This window comes from Atractosteus spatula, chromosome 7 (assembly GCF_055471065.1).
Source record: "Atractosteus spatula isolate fAtrSpa1 chromosome 7, fAtrSpa1.hap1, whole genome shotgun sequence".
Classification (NCBI taxonomy): Eukaryota; Metazoa; Chordata; class Actinopteri; order Semionotiformes; family Lepisosteidae; genus Atractosteus; species Atractosteus spatula.
In genome coordinates, this window is record NC_142712.1 from 34,392,496 (window position 1) to 34,412,242 (window position 19,747).

At 39.9% G+C, this 19,747-nt stretch overlaps 1 protein-coding gene across 1 annotated transcript in view; it reads right to left on the reverse strand.

The window, feature by feature from the left end:
• The window catches only part of cttnbp2nlb (CTTNBP2 N-terminal like b), a 53,038-nt gene extending 37,214 nt beyond the window's left edge, over window positions 1-15,824 (reverse strand). Inside the window, exons 1-2 of the mRNA XM_088921468.1 lie at window positions 15,785-15,824; window positions 1,794-1,901 (exon numbers count right to left, since the gene is read on the reverse strand). Coding sequence (XP_088777594.1) covers window positions 1,794-1,901; window positions 15,785-15,790 — 114 coding nt within the window. The 5' untranslated portion in view covers window positions 15,791-15,824. The remainder of the gene's footprint in view (window positions 1-1,793; window positions 1,902-15,784) is intronic.
• Between the last annotated feature and the right edge of the window lie 3,923 nt (window positions 15,825-19,747).

Here is a 19,747-nt window from a genome sequence, read left to right on the forward strand (position 1 = left end):
TGAAAAGTCTACAGTATCTCCCCACCGGACAGTTTCCAGTAAATAAAAGATGCATTATATACTGCAGAATACCGCACAGTATTTCATATGAAAGGGGAGTTGCCAAGGCTCGAGACTATAGGATGAAGTTTTTCTTCTTTTCTCGTAATTTTCAATATTTGTGCTCCTAATGACGGCTAAGGGACACCCTAGAAAGCTTTGGATCCTCAATTACTGCATCTATGACAACCTTCTACAGCCAAACAGTGGCTTAGAGAGCTGAAATCATAAAGGCACATTAACACATTAGGGTTGTGTCTTTTGAAAAAGCTTGTGGTTCTTATAGAAATATGACCAGCTTCAGTCTCTTGGCTCTTCCGTATGAAGTCTCACCTTTCCTTGGCTAATTCCTGTTTCTCTCTACGTCTTTTGTATACATGCTAAAACATTTCTTCAGAGCACAGAGTTCAAAGGCAGACAGCACACGAAGCGGCATCTCTCCTGAGCTGTGAGAGCTTCAGACAGCCGCTGTACATGTAATAGGAATAAGGTGTCCCAGCGTTCTCCATGCCCCTATATGGTCAGATTCCTGCCTGACTTGCAGTTCCTTTCCAGCTCTGCCTCATTCCAACTGAACTAAAAAAAACCTTGCTGCTTATGACACTTAGTTGTTTGGAACCAAAGTCATCCGGCTGAGATACGCTCCAGTTGTGTTCCCACACTAAATGGACACACCGTCTTGAACAGTGGAAGGTACTGTGTGCTTTTCTGGACCTGGGTAAGCTCAAGAGGATACACTAGAGCACTCTTGTTTAACTTAAACCTCTTCGGTGACTTGTAGCAAAGTTTGTGCATTGTTTTAAAACCACCCCACTACTGCTTATTAAATGTAAAAATTGGTGAACTATTTTTAAAAGATCCACAAACAGAATTAAATACAGAGTAATCAGAAAATGTATAAGCAGATCTATCAGAAAAATACTGAGTTTTGTTTTGTGGTTCTGTTCAGTGCAGAGCAGGGCAATGTGAATTAAAATACAACAATACAGTTAATGAGTATTTCAAGTTGTCATGAAAAGAAGAGACATATACACTAGAATTGTTTTAGAAATACATAAATAAATAACAGCTGTTTGTAAACAGGCCCGAGACAGGCTTGATGAGGAACTCCTACAGTATAACAGAGCCAACAGCTACACTTGCAGGGTTGGAGTCATTAGTCGATGTCTCTGCTATAAATCTGCCACAACTAAATTATTGGTGGCCAAGCAACTCTTCCTTGGAAAAAGGAGGACAGCTCAAAGTTAAAGGCACACACATCAGAAAACATCCATGTCAGCTAAACTTTGTGGTTTTCTAAAAAACACTAAAAAGCAAAAATGTTCATTACAGAACTCTGTCTTGAAAAAAATATCCTTTAAATAGAGCAGGACTACAATATTGCTCCACAATGCTTCCTTGCTATTGGTATAAATCTGGGGCTCTGCATGAATCCCAAGGTCTATCTACTTCACATCATTGGAATTTGCCATTCTTTTTTCCAATTTATTCATTTCAGGGAGGTTATTTAAAGACTTGTGACATGGTCATCACTTAGCAAACTAACAAATTTGACCAAAACCACATGACTGTCGAACAACTGCCTGGACCCCTGTTAATTAGACCACAACTTTTCTGGGCTCAGCCAGGCTGTGGTTGTGGTCATGATCACAACAGAAAGTGGCCGAGAGGCTCAGGGGAGCAGGTGCAGTAGTACTGGAGAGGCTTCTCTGCTCATGGAGTGACAGGAGAGGCTGGAGGAATGCGGGACTCACCCTTAGGGCCTCAATTACAAGATCCCTTGCCTCCAGCTCCCCCTCTAGCACGCTGAACAACATCAGCAGCTCCGGCTTACTCAGGTTGTCCATATTCATCCTGGATTCCTGCGGGAAAACACCCAGAGCGTTAGAGAGCACCTTTCTGGAGAAGGCAATGGAGTAGGCATTAGTGTAATGGCCCATTAAGAAATACTGCCAATAATTTATCTAATTTTCTACTTGTAGCAAATGTTCCATCCAAAGAAAGAGAGAATAAAGGGTGAGATATTCCTCAGCTGCTGCAGAGACAGAAAAAAAACCTCAACTCTGAAGCTGCATTCAAAGGATGCAGCACAAGCATCTGGGTGCTCAGCACAACACACAGTGAGTCTCTGAACCTGCTGGGGTTAAGCCCTCTTCCAGTAGCACTGGAACAAGCAGCCATATCATCCTGCAACTCACAACTGGCAGCCCACTGAAGCTAAGCAGGTGTGAGCCTGGCCAGTACCTGGATGGAGAACTCTTGGGAAAAACTAGGTTGCTGCTGGAAGAGGTGTTAGTGGGGCGCTCACCATGTGGTCTGTGTGGTCCTAATGCTCCAGTATAGTGACGGGGACACTATACTGTAAAAAGGCACTGTCCTTCGGATGAGATGTTAAACCAAGTCCTGACCCTCTGTGATGATTAAAATCCTAAGGTGTTTCTCTAAAAGGGAAGGGATGTTACCCCGGCCAAATTTCCCATTGGCTTTTACCAATCATGGCCTCCTAATAACTCTGAACTGGCTTCATCACTCTGTTTTCCTCCCCGCTGATAAATGGTGTGTGGTGAGTGTACTGGTGCACTATGGCTGCCATTGCATCATCCAGGTGGGGCTGCACATTGGTGGTGGTGGAAGGGAGTTCTCATTTACCTGTAAAGAATTTTGAGTGGAGTGTCCAGAAAAGCACAATTTAAGTATAAGGAATTATTATTATTGCCTACGATAAATGTACAGTACAGTGCCTTGCAGAAGTACTCAGACCCTTCCTATGGTGTCCCATTCTGTGAAATTACAAAAAATGATGCATACAGTATACATTTTCTAATTGCTTAATCTAATACAAGATGGCAGGGGATAAAGAATCCTATCCCATCAAGCAATGGAAGCAATGTTAGATACATCCTGGATGAGGCATCAGTCCATCACAAGGCACAGACACAAAAGAAACTCACACCAGGGTCTATTGTCCCAGAAGCCAATTAACCTACAATTTTGTCTGAGGACTGTTGAAGGAAACCTCTGCACCCACGTGCGAACATATAAACTCCACACAGATAGCACCCCAGGAATTGAATCCAGGGCCCCAGTGCTGCACAGATGCATGTACAGTTTTTAAAATACTTCATCCAGAACCTCAATGCTCAGACTAGATAAAGACTTCTAAGGCTACATTATAGTAAATGTAAAAAAAAAACACACCATTTTTGATGCGATTGCTTATGTGTTTTGACCTATCATCACAATCTTTGGTGCGATTAATTAGATTAGGTTTGATGAACAGGGCTTGAATACGTATGAACAATAGAAAAGTCATGTTTGCATATTAATTCTATTTGTACTTCTTTCTTTTTGTTTGTTTCTTGCTTTGAATTGGTGCTGAAGGTAATGTACTGTATATAACAAATATGAATTTCTACTTCAAAGTGTCGTGAGTGTAATCTTTCAAGGAATAAAACGAGTGGCGAATACCTTCTCAAGGCACTGTAGTGCTGGGCAGATATAACAATTCTTCTAGAAAAGTTTATAGCACTCTCGGAATATGTAGCTCTGGCAGTAGTGACGGAAACTACTGTGTGGAAGTTTGACCATTTTGGGTATTTAGGAGACACAATTGTTTTTATACACAAGCTCATGGTACCCACTGTTCCTAGCAGTAATACCAGCCATTCCCAGCAGATTATGCCACAGAAATAGCTAGAAAGTGTACAGAGTGAACAGTCTTGAGGAGCAGAGAGAGTCTAATAAACTGAAAGGAATATGTGCTGGGGCATGATGATCTCACTGCCATTGCCAAATAGATATTTATCACGAAACCAGAGAGCAAAGCAACATGCATCTGCACAACAGTGCTTCTGCTCACTTAAGAAAATGGGTCCCCTCTTTTATTTTTCTCTCGATGGTAACAAGTCTTACCTGTGTGGGCAATTTTCAGCTGTCTCAGCACCAGTTTGTGTGCTTGATTGTTTTTTTTACCTATGCAAGGTCATCAGTTTGTGTGGGAGAAAAAAATAAATGCTTTTCCAATTACGTTTTGTTTTGAGAACACTGCAGAACAAACAAGATGCCTTCTGTGTCTGTCTAGATTCATTACAAATGAAGCCCAAATCCAGCTTTAGGCACAGGTCCTACTAAATTAGTTACCCTCTGCGGTTGCGGAACCAGTTGAACTTGATTAGAATTGATCCGATTCTGCTTGTTCTTTCAGGTCTAACAGGGCGGGTGGTTTTGTTCAGCGGCTTGGACAAGCGGTTGGATAGAAATGTTTGGAACGTACTGCTGGCGGACTACAGAAACCAGGCCTTCTTTTTTAGCACTGCACCGAGTCTGCTGACAGGCCTGTGGCATCTGGTCTTTAAACATGCAAACCGCACGCTAACCAGGCGATGTATGCAACCCGATGGTTTGAATCAGCACTGTTTATTTTATATTGAGCAATGGGGTTTTAAGGTTAGGGGTAATAACTACTGGAGCAACTCAGCCTTCTTCATACCAGTCGGATGATCCCCCATGTAGCAGGAAATAAAGATCTATCTCTTTGAATAAACTCTCTGACCTCACACAGTTGCAGAATTTTGTTCTGTCCTACTCTTTTCAATCAGTGGTTTCCCTTTGTCATGCAAAAATACAATTCTACGGTGATCTTGGACTTAATTTTTAGCAATTATGTTGAAGCCAGTAGCTAATCCTGGTAGATCTGTATATTGTAGCACAGAAAGCAGCTTTACAGATATGTAGAGAGGATCAAATGATCTTAATGATGGATGCCTCAATTAGACTAAAATGGTAAATGTAACAAATTTTGTGAATTAAAGATGATAAATGACAAGTGTGGTTTATTCTCACCCCAACTAAGCCGTATTAATAAAATGGTTATAAGAGTAGACAATGCTAGAGGAGGCATTGCATATGCTGTTCATGCTTACATACTGTATACTGTAACTCCTGATTGTGTCTAAGACATTGTGTATGCTGCAATCACACAAGCGAAACAGAGCACACTCAAACATGGCAGGACCAGGCAGCAGAGCCTTGTGTGTCATTCAGGGATTGATGCAGATGCTCAGGCAAACAGCTGACATGCGTTCTGAAGGGTACAGAAGCATCACAATTAAAAAATGATTCCACTACGTGTTGGGTGGTGCTTGTTTTACTGGGGCCAGGCTCTGAACAGATTGCTTGACAGTTTTATTTTAGTATAAAGGAAATATGGCTTGCAGATTGCTCAGATGATCAGAAAATCCATATTTCTATGGAATGTGATCAGCATTTGCCAGCCATATCATCACAAACACAGAACCATGCTAAAGGCATGTACATTTTCTTAAGACAGGGTGAATGTCCAATTGAAACAGATGCTGGAGAGGGGCATATAGTGTTTATTTTAAACACCTCCTCTCTGGTTCTCAAGAGTATCTTGGGCGCTTGAAATTATTAACAAACCAGGACAATATCATACTTATATTGTTTCTGACAGGGACACACACAAAATAATCTGAAAAACCGTGACGAGTAAATTGTGGATATCTGGTAATCCTAAATAATCAGTACACAAGAAAGTAAATACACAAACATTCTGAGGGCTCATTCCTTCTTAGAAATAAGAGAAACACAGTGCCTGACAACTGGAAAACTGTGAGTCACCATGGTGGCTAATAGCTAAAAAAAGATTAACTGTACTCTTAAAGTTTCAAAGGGGAACCCTACTGTAACTTCCCTTCCCCCCCAAATAAAAAATAAACAAAGCCAGATTGCCCACAAAATAGGTTAAACTATCAGACACAAACACGGAAATCAGTAGAGAATAAGAAAATCAAACTTAACCGACTGTGGAAAGCTCTTCAGCCAGTCTAAACATAGAACAGAGAGCCTAGTTGGGGCCTTATTAAGGTTAATCAAAAGCCTTTCCAAAGGAAATTTGGTGTGATCTTTCTCAATGTTCTCTGCAAAACCACACAGTTGTCCGAGGTACAAATCTTACTCATTCATCTAATTCTATCCCTTACTTCTGCATAAAGGACTGCTATTTCTCTCCCCTCCTCTTAAACGCTCACTGATGAGTCTACTGAAATATGATGAAGGATGAGGAAAACGATTATTTTTTAGAAAAAAAAAATTTGCACCAGGAAAAAACTACATATATACACATACAGCTTATGACTGGACAAGTCCACACATCTTATTTTTCCCCCAGTGTTTGCAGTGACTCATGAGTTTTAAAGCAAAAGCCCTCAAAAGCTAATAAGTATGGTTTCTGTATGAGCTGAGGCAGATGAGTCGAAGTTTCCAGATAATGACTTCATTGCGAGTCTGCAATGTAACACTATACTGTACAACAGCTGTACAGTAAAAGGTAGAATGCGGTTGTGTTTTACTTCAGGCACATGGAGATTAACACACTGAAGTGAGCCAAACATCCACTTCCAAGACAGGTCTGGCCACTTTCTACTTGCTTGTTTCCCATTAACTTTACTATATGAGCTCATCCGGATCTGTGTCTGGACGAGATCATTTTCATTGCTCCTTTAACACTGGTTAAACCTTGGATGAAACGGGATTACTTTGATCTCATGTTAGAGCCAGGCATGTGACTTGACCTATTGCTCATTAACTCTTCGATTACATGCAAATCAACTGAAAGAAACAGTTCCAACCCACACGACAGCAGCCAATTATTATCCAGGCTTCATGGCAAAAGATACACTGACACAACCCTGAATTTCAGTCAGAATGACTTGGGAAAAGCACTGATCTACTGGAGAAATGTTAATGCAGTTCTCTTCTTGCAAGACAAGGTCCACCTACTGTAGATGGTATTGGTATTCTCATCTGAGGCTTTTCTGAATGATAGCATTTTCTTATGGTTATGATTTTTAACATTTTTGCGATAGCTGTCCATTGAGAACTACAAGGCCATTCACTCACAGGTTAATAGACCAAAATCTGTATAGTCCATGAATTTACATGATTATAGTCACTGAAATATTCAGTGGACACAATTAGGAATTAAGTAGACAGAACATCAAAAAAGGGAAATGTCTACACAGAAACGTTTAGGAGTGTATGAGTAATTTATCAAGGGATACTGTGGTAACTTCTTCTTCAGAGATTTATCAAGTTATACTCCTTGCTGAGGTGTTGAGACTAAGCTTGGTTACTTCTAGTGACCTAGATAGGCTGAATAAATAGCCTCTTTCTATATCAACCCTTTTTATTTATTACATTTATATTTTTTCTACAGTTTAATGTGGACTCTGACTACATTAAGGCATTGATCTCAGCTCCATTAATTCCTCTAATCTGAAACCATGATTTAATGATTCCACGCTCTGGTACTGACACACGCTCCTACTGACACAATGCATATGAATTTCTTTATTGAAAAAACAAAATAGCTTCCTCATTGGAAAGGATAAACTTTCACTTCTCAAAATCAGTTAATACTTTTCTAAAATTAGAAGAGGAAGACAGAATTTCACTTTCAGACTGAAGAGTCTATTCACGACAAGAAGAAAAGAAAAAAAGACAAAGCTAATTAAACAGCCAGTGAACTCTAGTCTAGTTTTTCTTTCAGGCCCCCTGAGTCACTCAACTGGTAATAGTGCTCACCATAGTGCAGGCTGAGCTCTATGATCATGGTTTGAGCCTGGGTTACTGTATGTCACTATCTTACAATGACCAGGATTACATAGGCAGCAGCACACAATAGGCTGAGCCCCACTGAGGGTTTTATAGGTTCAGTTGGCTTCTCTAGGCTCTCAGAGACAGAGTGACCCCTGATACCTCTATGGCACTTGTGGACATGTGGTGCTGTGGGCAAGAGACTCATCCAATCAGACCTGAACCTGCAGTGTTGTGTTAAAGGACCAATGAGCAGAGTGGACGAGTCTACCTACACTTGCTCATTCTCCCTTGTGGAGTCTCAGGATTCAGAACCAGGAGACGAGATGTGAATATAATCGGCACTGAAAGCTTCCAAAAAATAAAAGGCCAGGAGGAAAGTCTGCTCTCAAGAACAAACACTCTGAGGAACAAGTTTAATCCAGGAGTGGTGTCAGAATGCAGGCTGCAAAAGAACAATTAGAGGCTAAGAATTTAATAAAAAGTCAAAAGTAAAAGGAAACAAAAATCCCACTGGTGAAGCCTTTTTCAGGTGTGTACACACCTGATCTCTGATTTTTGAACAAATGACCTTTGGATCTTGACCACAGAAGACCACAAAGGGGCGTGACACAAGTGTGCAGAATCGAAAGCTGCTGACAAAGACAACGCAATGGAAAACTTGTTAGATTGACAGATTTTGAATGAATCCCTGAGATCCTTGAAACAATTAACTTTATCCCTGCCAACAGCAGGATCGAATTACTCCGCCTTGCTGTTTGCAACCTTGCTTTTGTTCTTCCACTGCTGGGACACACTGGTCTTGCTCTTGACCAGTCAGTTCCACACTAGCACACTGGCACATTTCAAACGGAAACAGATCCAGAATAAAAAATATTCAATATTAAATATGAAAACAAACCAAGAAAAGTTCAATAAGTAAATGACATAGTTACTTATGGAATCTGCTGGAACACTTGATATCAGTGCGCCCAGATTGTACCTCCAGGTAACAATACCTGGGAAATGATACAATCAGAAATGAGAAGAAAAACACTTGGAATTATTTAGTGGAGCTGCCGATATGCTGTACTCCTCTCTGGAGGCTCAGTGAGTAGTTTTTCTAGTTCTAAACAAGTCTGATTTGAATGGGTAGGTTTGAACTGTGACTTATCTCACCATGTCTTTTGAGACACTATGTCTCTAAGACTTTCTTCGATGAAGTATGAGAACCTGTATTAGTTCAAGCAGGTAGGTGTGTCAGCATGTGTAGGCTGCAAAGGAACAAGTAAAGGTTTATTCCATGTTGAAAAGAGAAGAAACACAACGTTTCGGCTGTGGAGCCTTCTTTGGGTCTTCCAAAGAATGCTCCACACCCGAAACGTGTTTCTTTCCTTCTCTTTTCAGCATGGAATGAAACTTTACTTGTTCCTGAGAACATGTATGAAGAAGCAGGGAGTCGTTTTACAACTGAGATAATAATGTTCTGTTCTAAAAGAAAAAGCAGTTTACTACCTTCACCAATTCCATTTTGTTTGCTTTGTTCATCTGGCCTTGATTTCCTTGCACTGATACACTTAATGTAATTTATTTCAAAACTTTCCAATGATTATCTACTGCAACACTAGTTAGTGGGGGGACTCTGGCAGTGGCAACAGCTGGTGCAGAGCCACTGACAAATGGAACGTGATATGACTTCACACCTGAAGAACAGAGTGACAGGGTGGTTCATAACTAAAATTCACTCAGAGTGACATGAATTCAGTGCCACAGCTGGAGCTGAAACTGGGTAACTTGTTGTTCATGTTAACCACTAAGCTACCAACCTTCCTTTTTAAAGTATTCCTCACAAAAAATGTTTAAGATTTCAGAACAATAATGTAGAAATATGATTTATGAGATGAAATGTAAAACATGCATGAAGGTGACATCCTTTTTTATTTAAATCAGACTACGTTACAGTATAGACAGTAAATGACAGTTAGACTGCACAAACACGAATATTTACAGCTGTATTTTAAAAGGAAACTAGAGGTCAAAATATCAGCATGGGAAACCCAAAAGTTCCCACACTGCTCTGTTTCAAATTACTCATGTAAATGCCTAGGGCAATAAACCCTTTATCGAGCTTGCTGTTCTTTCACTGACTTGCAACAGAAGTTGCTTGGACTCATCATAAAACATGGCTTCAGGTTCTCTTTCTGATTCTCTTACCCGTTGCCAGCATTGATTTTGGCAGCGATGTTTGAAAAGGGAGATGTCAATCTAACTATGGCTTGTTTGGGGGTTCTTTGTCTGCCATATTTCTCTTTTATCAACTTCAAACCTGAGCTCTCCTTGGGGCCTGAGTTACACAAACAGATGTCAGGAGCTAATTAATAAAAAGGCCTTTCTTGCCTGGAGCTATATCACAGAAGGTAAGTTATAGCAAAGGACAGAAGCAACACAGGCCAGGTCATTCTATTCATAGGACACCACACAGTGTTTGGCCTCTGTCCTTTGAACCATATAATCCCAAATTGAATTACACTGACATGGCAAGACAAGGGAGTTTTTAGGAATGTATGTTCAATCCACTGAAATGAAGAAAACCCTACTCCATCGATCAGAAAACAAAATGACAAGTTGCAGTGTAGGATCAACAGATTTATTTGAAAACCTGGGTTACCAGATATATTTAATAATTAAAGCCTTGCTCATAAATGCTTTTGGAGTGCCATATGAAATAAAATTACCCATGCCAGTTTCTGTATATAATTAAGAAAGATATTTCATTTTTTGGGATTAACTAGAAAGTAATTGCAAACAATTTGCATCTTCAGGCAGTTAGCTGGTGGAATAAATTATTAGGTTCAACTATGTACTGTTGATAAAAAAAATTGTTCAGAGTTCAGAGTTCTGTTGCATTAAAATGATTTCCTCACCCCCTGAAACAAAACAATAAATGAACACGAGCACAAATTTTCCACAGTGCTTTAGCATGTTACACAAAGCCAAGCTGTTTGTGCCGGCTCTCTTCTGTGCTAGGTATTTTACAGCTGTTGGATTACCTCTGTCACTGTAATGTGTCAGAATTCTCTACAGGGCTGTGAAGACATTCTGTATCTTTCAGTAGCTGTGATTAAATGCATTTAACAATGTATCTTTTGAGAGTGAGAGAACCATGTTGATTGTTACCTTTCTTTAAATCAGCAGTTTGCATCAGCTCATGTTATTTACCAATTGCAGTGTTTCATGTCCATTTAAATCTGTAGAACATCTTCTGTACTGTTGTACAAGGTTGAGTGAGGACATGAGGTGAGAAATTAGATTAGTATTATACAGGATGCAACGGAAATTGCCTCATGTACTGTATGATGTTAACATTATCCCAAGAACTGTTTATTAACAAAGAAACTTAAGTACTTTCAGAAGCATGTTTCCTTACTTGAGAAAGCTAATGGCTACAGAAAAACAGTATCAGCACTTCTTTGAAAATATGTTATTAAAGGATTTTACAAATATTATCAAATTACTATGTGATTAGGTTGATGGGTACCAACCTTGAAAACATATTTTTGATTAGTGTAGTTTTACAAACAAAATGAATCAATGAATAATTTGGCTTAGTGATTGACAGTTGTTATTTATAATGATTAACCATGGAAATTAGTGAATAACATTGTTATAATGAAGAATGTCACTACTTGTCTGTGACTGTAGAGTCTAACTGCACAATGAAAAGTGAACTTGGAGGTCAGTGATGCTCCCTTGCAGGTCTTGAATCTGGAGCTTGCTTCTGGCATGGGACATCTTCTGTGTGGAGGTATGTCCTACCTATGTCCACATATTTTTTCTCTCTGTTTCTTTCCACAGTCCAAACACTTGCTGTCTAGGTTAATTGGCACCTGTCATATGTGTAGTGAATGAGTGGCCGCTGTGATGGCTTCGCATATTTTCAAGGTAGTAAATGGTAGTCCCATCTTGTTCCCTGTGCCTGCTGTGTTAGACACAGGCTCAATGTGACAACACTGTAAACAGAGGGATGGACATCCTTGGGGGACCTACCTCAGGAAATATTGGACAGTCTTCCTAGACCTGCCTTATCCACAAGGGAATCCTATGTCTATTACTCTTGATCCAAGTGATTTGTAAATTTGTTTCTGAGTTCCCAATTACTTAAAGTGAACAAATTAACTAAATTTTTCCTCTTTGATTTTTGTCACAGCTGACAATTTTAGATGATTTATTCAATTTAAAAATGTACTTGTAATGCTTTTTAGGACCTGAGAACTATGAAAAAATAGAAGCTCATGAGCAGCTTATGAAGTAACGTTGTTCTTGAAGGGGATAAGTTGAGACCTACTGTATACTCTATACCCACATTTAAATTCTGGGGTGTGTTGCTAGCCAACTGTAATCAGAGTTCCTAAGCAGCAGAAAACTGACCTGGTCTGAGTGCCACCAGATTTGGTGGACTCTAGTCAACCATGGTAGCCTTAGCTTGTCGTGCAACAGTGCCCCTCAGTCAACACTATCTTGCCTGCAAGGTCCTGTGGAAGTGGAGCGTTTCATGTCTATGGGCAAGCAGCACAACTAGAAAAGTGGTTCAATTCCAGACCCCGGGTGCTATCTGTGTGGAGTTTGTATGTTCTCCCTGTGTTCATGTAGGTTATCTCCAGGTGCTCCAGTTTCTTCCCCATACTGGTAGGTTAATGGACTTCAGGGAAAATTGGCCATGGTGTGAGTTTGAGCGTGTTTGTGCCTGTGTGTGTCCCGTCCAGGGTGTATCCTGCCTTGTGTCCATTGTTTGCCAGGATAGTCTCCAGCTCCCCCATGACCCAGAATTGGAAAAAGCAGTAGGATAATGAATGGATGTGTATGTCTATGGTTAAAGAACAAATAAATTAGCAATTGGCAATTCCAAACAGCAAAAGCATAAAAGAAAAATGTGCAGTTTAAAAATGGACATAAGACAAGTCTAATCGGATGTAACAGCTACAGTAATTAAGGATTTGATTAATAAAAAAGTGAGAGGGCACTGGAACAGATACAGAACTGCATTTAAAATGAAGTTCAACACCACCAAAGAAGAAAAATTAAGTGAAAAAAACATTTTAAGAAATGAGATATTTACATTCATTATGTAGTGGGTCTTTCAGGTCATCATTGCATACTGATGGTGTAGAAGGCTTTCGACCCAGTGATCAACTGCAAATCTGGGCACACAGCTGCCCTACTGCTCCAGTGTGCAAAATGTTGCATGTTGCAAATATAGCTGAGAGGCTAAGTCTGAGATCTGGATGCTGTTTGGAGATTGGCTAGGATTGACAACAGAATAAGATAAGAATCCAAAAGGATCAAACAGGAGTCCACACAAAGAGGTAATGAATGCTCCCCAGGTGATCTGTGAAAATGCCAAGAATGAGAACAAAAGTGAAGAAGCAAGTTTTCAAAACTGATGAGGTCATTCCCCATGGACTTTTTTTTGCCCTTTGTTTTAACCCTTTGTGGACTGCAGCTATACCAGACTATCTTCTGCACAGGATAAACACAAGCAAGACTGCAGCTAATTTCATGGTTTTATTTCTGGTAGGGCCTTTTTGGGGCTGGAAGAGAAGCCCGAAACATAGATCAAAACCAAAATATGGTCCTAAGTGGAAAGCAAGCTTGAGTGGTTAAACCTTAAACCACCTGATGACAGCAAAATAGTTTCAGGCCACTTGCTGTTCTAGCATGCACATAGTAACTAGCTGGGGAGCTGTAAGATGAGGACGAATGATACCCCACGTTATAAATAGTAAATATTGTGTTTTCCCATCCTTCCTACTAATGCGAAAATCTTGTAGGCTAGATCTTTTTCTCTAGGTCAGTGTGTGCAGAGAGGTTAGGGTGACTCTTCCATTTTTCAAGCCAGCTTATGTAGTGGTGGAAGTCTGATGATTTGGGGAGGAATTGGACTTTAACACAAGAACACCATTGGAGCAGACTGATGGCAAGTCCTACTGCACAGGGAAACATTGTCAAAGAACTTGAGCCAAGAGCTTTTCCATTCCTGCAAGATACTCCAGAAGGGTCCATTTCAAGCAGGACAATGCGAGACCATGCAGTACTAGGATTACAATGACATGACTTCCAGAAAACAATGTTGCGGTCTTGCAGGGGTCTTACAGTAATCTGCTATTTCTCCTCCTCTGAGTCCAATAGAACATCTGAGGGACCAAGTTGCCACTGCCATCAACAACAGACAACTGCATCCAGCTAACCTTTTCCAGCTGGCTGCAGCTGCACAGGAAGAGTGGTGAGACCTCCCACAGCCATCTGTCCAGAGGCTGATCAGGTGTGTGTGTCAGTGCTGCCAAGACTGTCTTAATGTTGAAGAGGGTCATTCCTGATCTTAACTTTGTAATGTTTTCATTTTGACGATAACATAATTAATACTGAAAACAAATCACAATTTATTTAGTTAATTTTGTTCACAATATGGAACTCTGCGTGATAACTGTTTCTTTTTTTACTTAACCATTTGACTTGAAAGCTATTTTGTGCCTACTCACTACATTGTCCCGCTAGGTTTTACTGTAACTGGGGAAAAGTGTGGGGCGGGAGAGGAAGTCTACTGTGTGTATCACAGATTATTGCTTATTAAACCTTTTTCAGCTTTGATTTCTAGTGGTGCAACAGTTTTAATCATTGCGAGTGCAGCCATATAACAATTAATTAAACACGGCTTAATTGTCCATCAATTAACAATCTCCCAGCTCGTTCCGAGCCGCCTAATCAAGTTCACCGAGTTTACAAGTCACAACAGGATTTGGCACTCGCTCCAGTGATCAAGTGCAAATTCAAACCTAACAGCATTTCTGTTACACTGAAACGCCAACCCAACTATGAGAACCTACATCTTCAATGATTTTTAACTCGTGTAACCACTACTGTTTCTTCAATAAAGGGGTTTTCCGAAAGTCCGGCAGCGCAATGTGTATCTAGGAGTAGGGAATTTCAGTAAGTAAATGGAGTCTGACATTTTAACTCTACCCACTCAGTGATCAGCTTTTTGAGCCCCTCCCGCACAGACACGAAACCCCAATAGGATGCCTAAGCCTTTTCACTGTGAACAGAAATGCCAAGAGAATCGTATCATACACGCAGGAGAAAAGAAAACATAACCTTGCTAAAAGCACATCCGAAAAGAAAAGCTCACGGTACGCTTACGCTGACAAACACCTTAAATGTGCGTTTCAACAGAATATTGTTTAAAAATCTGAACACTTTAAAACAAATTCGGTGCTGTACTCCGATTTCAAAGCGAAGACTTTACTAGAAAATGTGTGAATTATTTTATGCTGCCCATATACCCAGTAAAGTGATGCTTTGTGCAAAAGCTGTTTTCTAAGTTAATAACTTGCGAAGTGTGTTTAAAAAAACTTTCCCTAAGCGCGGCTTTGTGGAAGATTTGAGACTTGACGACCATGAATGGCTATTTTAACTGCTTTGCGGGTCAAAAGCGCCTACTATTATGAAGCCGAAGAAGGGATATATTATATAATTCTACCTCGGACCAATACCCCCCCAACCAAACCAGTCTGTTAATAACCCATTTTAAAATAATAGTGTCTATATATGATCTTATTCGTCTTCATTGTTGTCCATATAGCCATCGTTATTTGTATTACCGATAAAACCTGGTAGTGTTATAATATTGACAATCTTATCCAACACCTCTGTTAAATGTGACATATCTGAATTCAAATATTTCCAGTTAAATCAGTTGTGTTTTATCTTTAAACAAAAACACCAGGTGCTATGTTTAATTATTATTCATAAACTTTGGTTGCTGTATTGTTATAATGTATCGTATGGAACTGTATCGGAAACCTAATGTTATAACAATATTACATAAAAGAAAACATCAGTCATTTGGAAAATATTTCGTTTTTAGATATCTGTTTAAGCAAATTCTTGCACACATTGTTTTTTACTTTACCTGCCTTTCCGTTTTTTTAGTTGTTTTGTGGTTACCCTATTAAACAGACTTCTATAGGAAACGATTCAGGCTCCTGCTAACTTTGTAACTAGTCGGTCCATCACACCAGTACATATTAACAGTCTAGGAACGTATCGCAGTCAATTAAATAGATAATTCAGTAAAAAAGACATGAAAACATACCTTCATGCGTCCCGCTCCTGCTGCTTTAATTTTCCCATCCAAAAAGACAAAAAAAAATAGTTAAAAAAAATCTGACGGTAAATCCCAGCGGAAACTACGGACAGAATTGATTGATGGAATATTCAGCATATCCGCAAGAGGGATTTCCAAGGATCGGCCTATCAGAACCTCATTTGAGCGAGAAAGGCGGGGAGACGGGTTTGGATTAGTCTCTTTGTTTAGATTTTTTTTGCTCAATTCTGATTGATGAAGTCATTTCCTGCGTGTTCCTCGTGGCTACATTGTATCCTCCATAAATTAAAGGTGTTCTCCTTCAAGTTTATGTTTTTAATTGTAGCAGAACCTAAATCACTGCAATTGCTACATTTCTTTATAATCTATCCAGTTCGGGGATATTAAGACTCAAGGTGTTCTCTCTGGCAGTAGCGTGGAGCAACTTTAAACTTTATCTGTTGGAAAGATTTAGAATGACACCACGGGACGGTGTGTAATTAAAGAAATCGAGCCGCATCGCTTTTGTAACAAGAAAAGTCTCCAGGATTTTAATATGTACTGTATTTTTAAAACACTCGCCTCCAAGATCTAGGGACACTTTATGCAGTCCTCCTCCGGGAAAGATGCGGTTTCAGGGGAAATCCAGTCTCCATAGGGATTCGAGTTGGGCCCGTTATCTCTTTAGTCATCCTTACATACTGTCTATATACACTACAGATGTGTGTTCCATATTGAGAAACTAAATAGAAGCCCCTTTTTAAAGAAAGCGACGGACTTTCCTGAGTTATTTCCGATGTCGTTTACCTGTAAATTAACCGGAGTTAAAGTTGAAAATTCTTCAAACAGTGAACCTGTCAGTATCAGGATCTATTAAAAACCACTTTAACGTTGGTTTAACACGGTAAAACATACTACAGACTACAAGGACATGAGGCAGTGGAAAACAGTGAACTGCTCAGTTCTGGGATGGGAGACCTCAAAGTGAAATCAGGTTTGTGGTCTCAGTGGACCAGTAGGCGTTGCCCTATCCTCAGTACCAGAATTTCCAAACTAATTTCCCCATCTTTTGTTGAGCGGTGAGATTGTGCTGTTTCGGGCGAGACCTTAAACCAAATTTCTGACTATGATCACTGTCAAAATAGTTATGTCAAACCAGGAGTTTCGGAAAAATGCCGTTCTGGGTTTGTTAGGGTTTTCATATTTACATTGTGGCTGCTGGTGCACAATGGCTACTGTGCGTCACCCATCATTTGGAATGAAATCTATTTTTTAAATACTTTTTTTAGTTATCAAAACAGGATATCAGGATATGCAATTATATTGGATGTAATTCTTCTGTGAAATTCAGTTTTAAATGGAAAACTAACGTTCACACAAAAAAGTCGCTACCTATATAAAATCGTCTATAAAAGGAATATATTCAGTAACACTCTTGTAAGCTACGAACCCTACAGTTACACTGTTAATACTGTACCTTTGCAAACTGAACAGTGAAGACTGGTGGCTCGGGCCGCTGCGCATTGTTTCTCCTAAGCGTCTGGTTCCTAAACAATTGTACCTCAAGAGCATGAAACAGCTGTGTTTGGTCGATTTTTGTTTCCATCGACACCATTTACAATTCTCGTACTGCCCTAAAGTTGAGTTCTTCCACGACATATCATTAACTCTTTCCCTAGCCAGCAAAAAGACTTTACCTCCGCTGTATGATTAGCAGGTAAACTGTAGGCATGAGAACATTATGGGATGAAAGCAAAACTGGAATTCAGACGTCCTCTGGTGGACATAAGGACGTACGGTAAGGTAGACGTCAGTATTCCCCGCACTTCGAAAGAAGCATTTCTAGAATAAACTGAACCGTTGAATTTAATTAGGTTTTTGCACATTTTACTGTCGCTAATCCGGTTTTGTCATTTCCGCACACACAGAAATCAGCAGATATGGAAAACACTTTGGTTAGTGGGTAGCAAAAAAAGGTTAACTCTTTCTGATGGACTTGACTTGATTTAAACACAAACTTGAATTGTACACCTGTTAGCTCTGGAGCCTTGAACTACACAGTGTACTCAAAATACAGCTTAATGCTTTTTTACAGTTGATTCTAATCTTTTGAAAGGCTTAAGTGAGTTTAAATTTGGTGTGGATAAGACACAATTCTGAGGAATGGGGGATTACAACCCATTCCTGTGTACAGGGATTGGATTTAATCATCAGTACTGATCCAAGGCAGAGAAGTATGTTCTATCAAGGTGAGAGGGACAGTCCCAGTGCCCTGGCAGTGTCTGGCTCTCTGGAGTGGGAGATTCCCAGTACTCCAGCAGTGTCTGGCTCGCTCCGGCAGGAGACTGTCCTGATGCTCTAGCAGTATCTGGTTTTCTAGTTGAAAGGGAGAGTCCTGGTGCCCTGGCACTGCTCTAGCAGTGTCTCTGGCGTCACAATATTCTGGCTGGAGTCTGGACTGGTCTGGAGTTCCGTTTTGGCCAAAATAATGTCAAAGCCAGTGGTCTTCAGTATAGATTCTTCCCAAGAACATCTTTACACTAGCAAAGAGCTCATTAATTCAGGACATGGGGTCACAGTCCATTAGCTACTTCTGGTCCTGAGACACAAAATTAAAACTCACCTAAAAAATTAAAAGTGAAACCTCTTCTAAAGCTGAAAACGTTACTGATGTTTAAGCTGAAACATGTTTTTGAGTGAGTAATGGCCTTTGCCACTCTTTGATATACTAATTAGGCACAGCAGGAATATTAATATTTATGCCAAGGTTTTCTTTGTGCTTTATTATGAAACCTTTCATTCATAGGAACTTGAAAAAAGTATCCTGGGGCACTTTTGTAATTGAAAGAATAACAGCTCTTTGTCAGTTCATAGTTACCATGAAGTGGTTTTCATGAAAACAGCCATGTTAATTCTGTATTAATTATTCTTGAGCTTAAAATTAGTTGTTTTTTTTTGCTTTTACCTTCAGGAGACGAAAAGTGATTAAAAATAATTTTACTGATTTTTTTTTATTCCTGACACTAAACGTCACACTATGAAAAGATTCTTTTAATTGCCTTCCGTAGGAAAAAAAAAACCTGTCACATGTCAATACACTATGGCAAAGTTCAAAAGGACTGCCAAAGCGAGATTCTTGATCTTTCAGAGAAGTGCTTTAGAAAATAAACTGGATTGACAATTTCTCAGTTACCCATGACATTCAGTCTACACAACCCTTCTGAACATCTGCTGTGGTAAATACTAGCAGGCTGCTGTCATAGTTTAGTGCAGTAAAGCACATTGATCAAAGCTTAGCAAAGACAGAAAAACTGCACAAGTCACATGCAGTACATTATTTAAATGTAGTGAAAACCCCCTGTTCTTATTATCCAAGCAATTAGCAGCAAATTCACGGACATCTTCATGCACCAAGCCTTTATTCCTCTGAAATTGAATTATATCTGCAGGTTGTCGTTTTCAGAGATCGACTGATGGCCCATTTCATTCAGTTCAGGAACTGGCTTCAACCAGAGCTGTTGCCATCTCATCCAAATGACCAGCCAACATATCAGGCATTTCATTAAACCAGCAGAATTGTGTTCTCTGGGCCCAACACTACGGGATAATGCAGTGTGTAACTACAGTATCAGCCCAATATAGAATTTCATGTACATATGTACTTGAAGTTGTGGAGATGGACTAGCTCCACTGTCAATATCCTTTATGATTATCATTAATTTCTATTCTGTTAATCACCCTAAGAAATTCTTAAAGACATTAATCTCAACATAAATCCATTCACTTATTTTCTAATCACTGTCTCCAGTAAAGAGTCACTGGGGAGCCAGAGTCTATCCCAGCAAGCAATGGGCGCAAGGCAGGGTACAACCTGGACGAGATGCCAGTCCATCACAGGGAACACACACAAGCACTGACAATGGGGCCAATTCTCCCAGAAGCCAATTAACCTACCAGGATGTCTCTGGACTG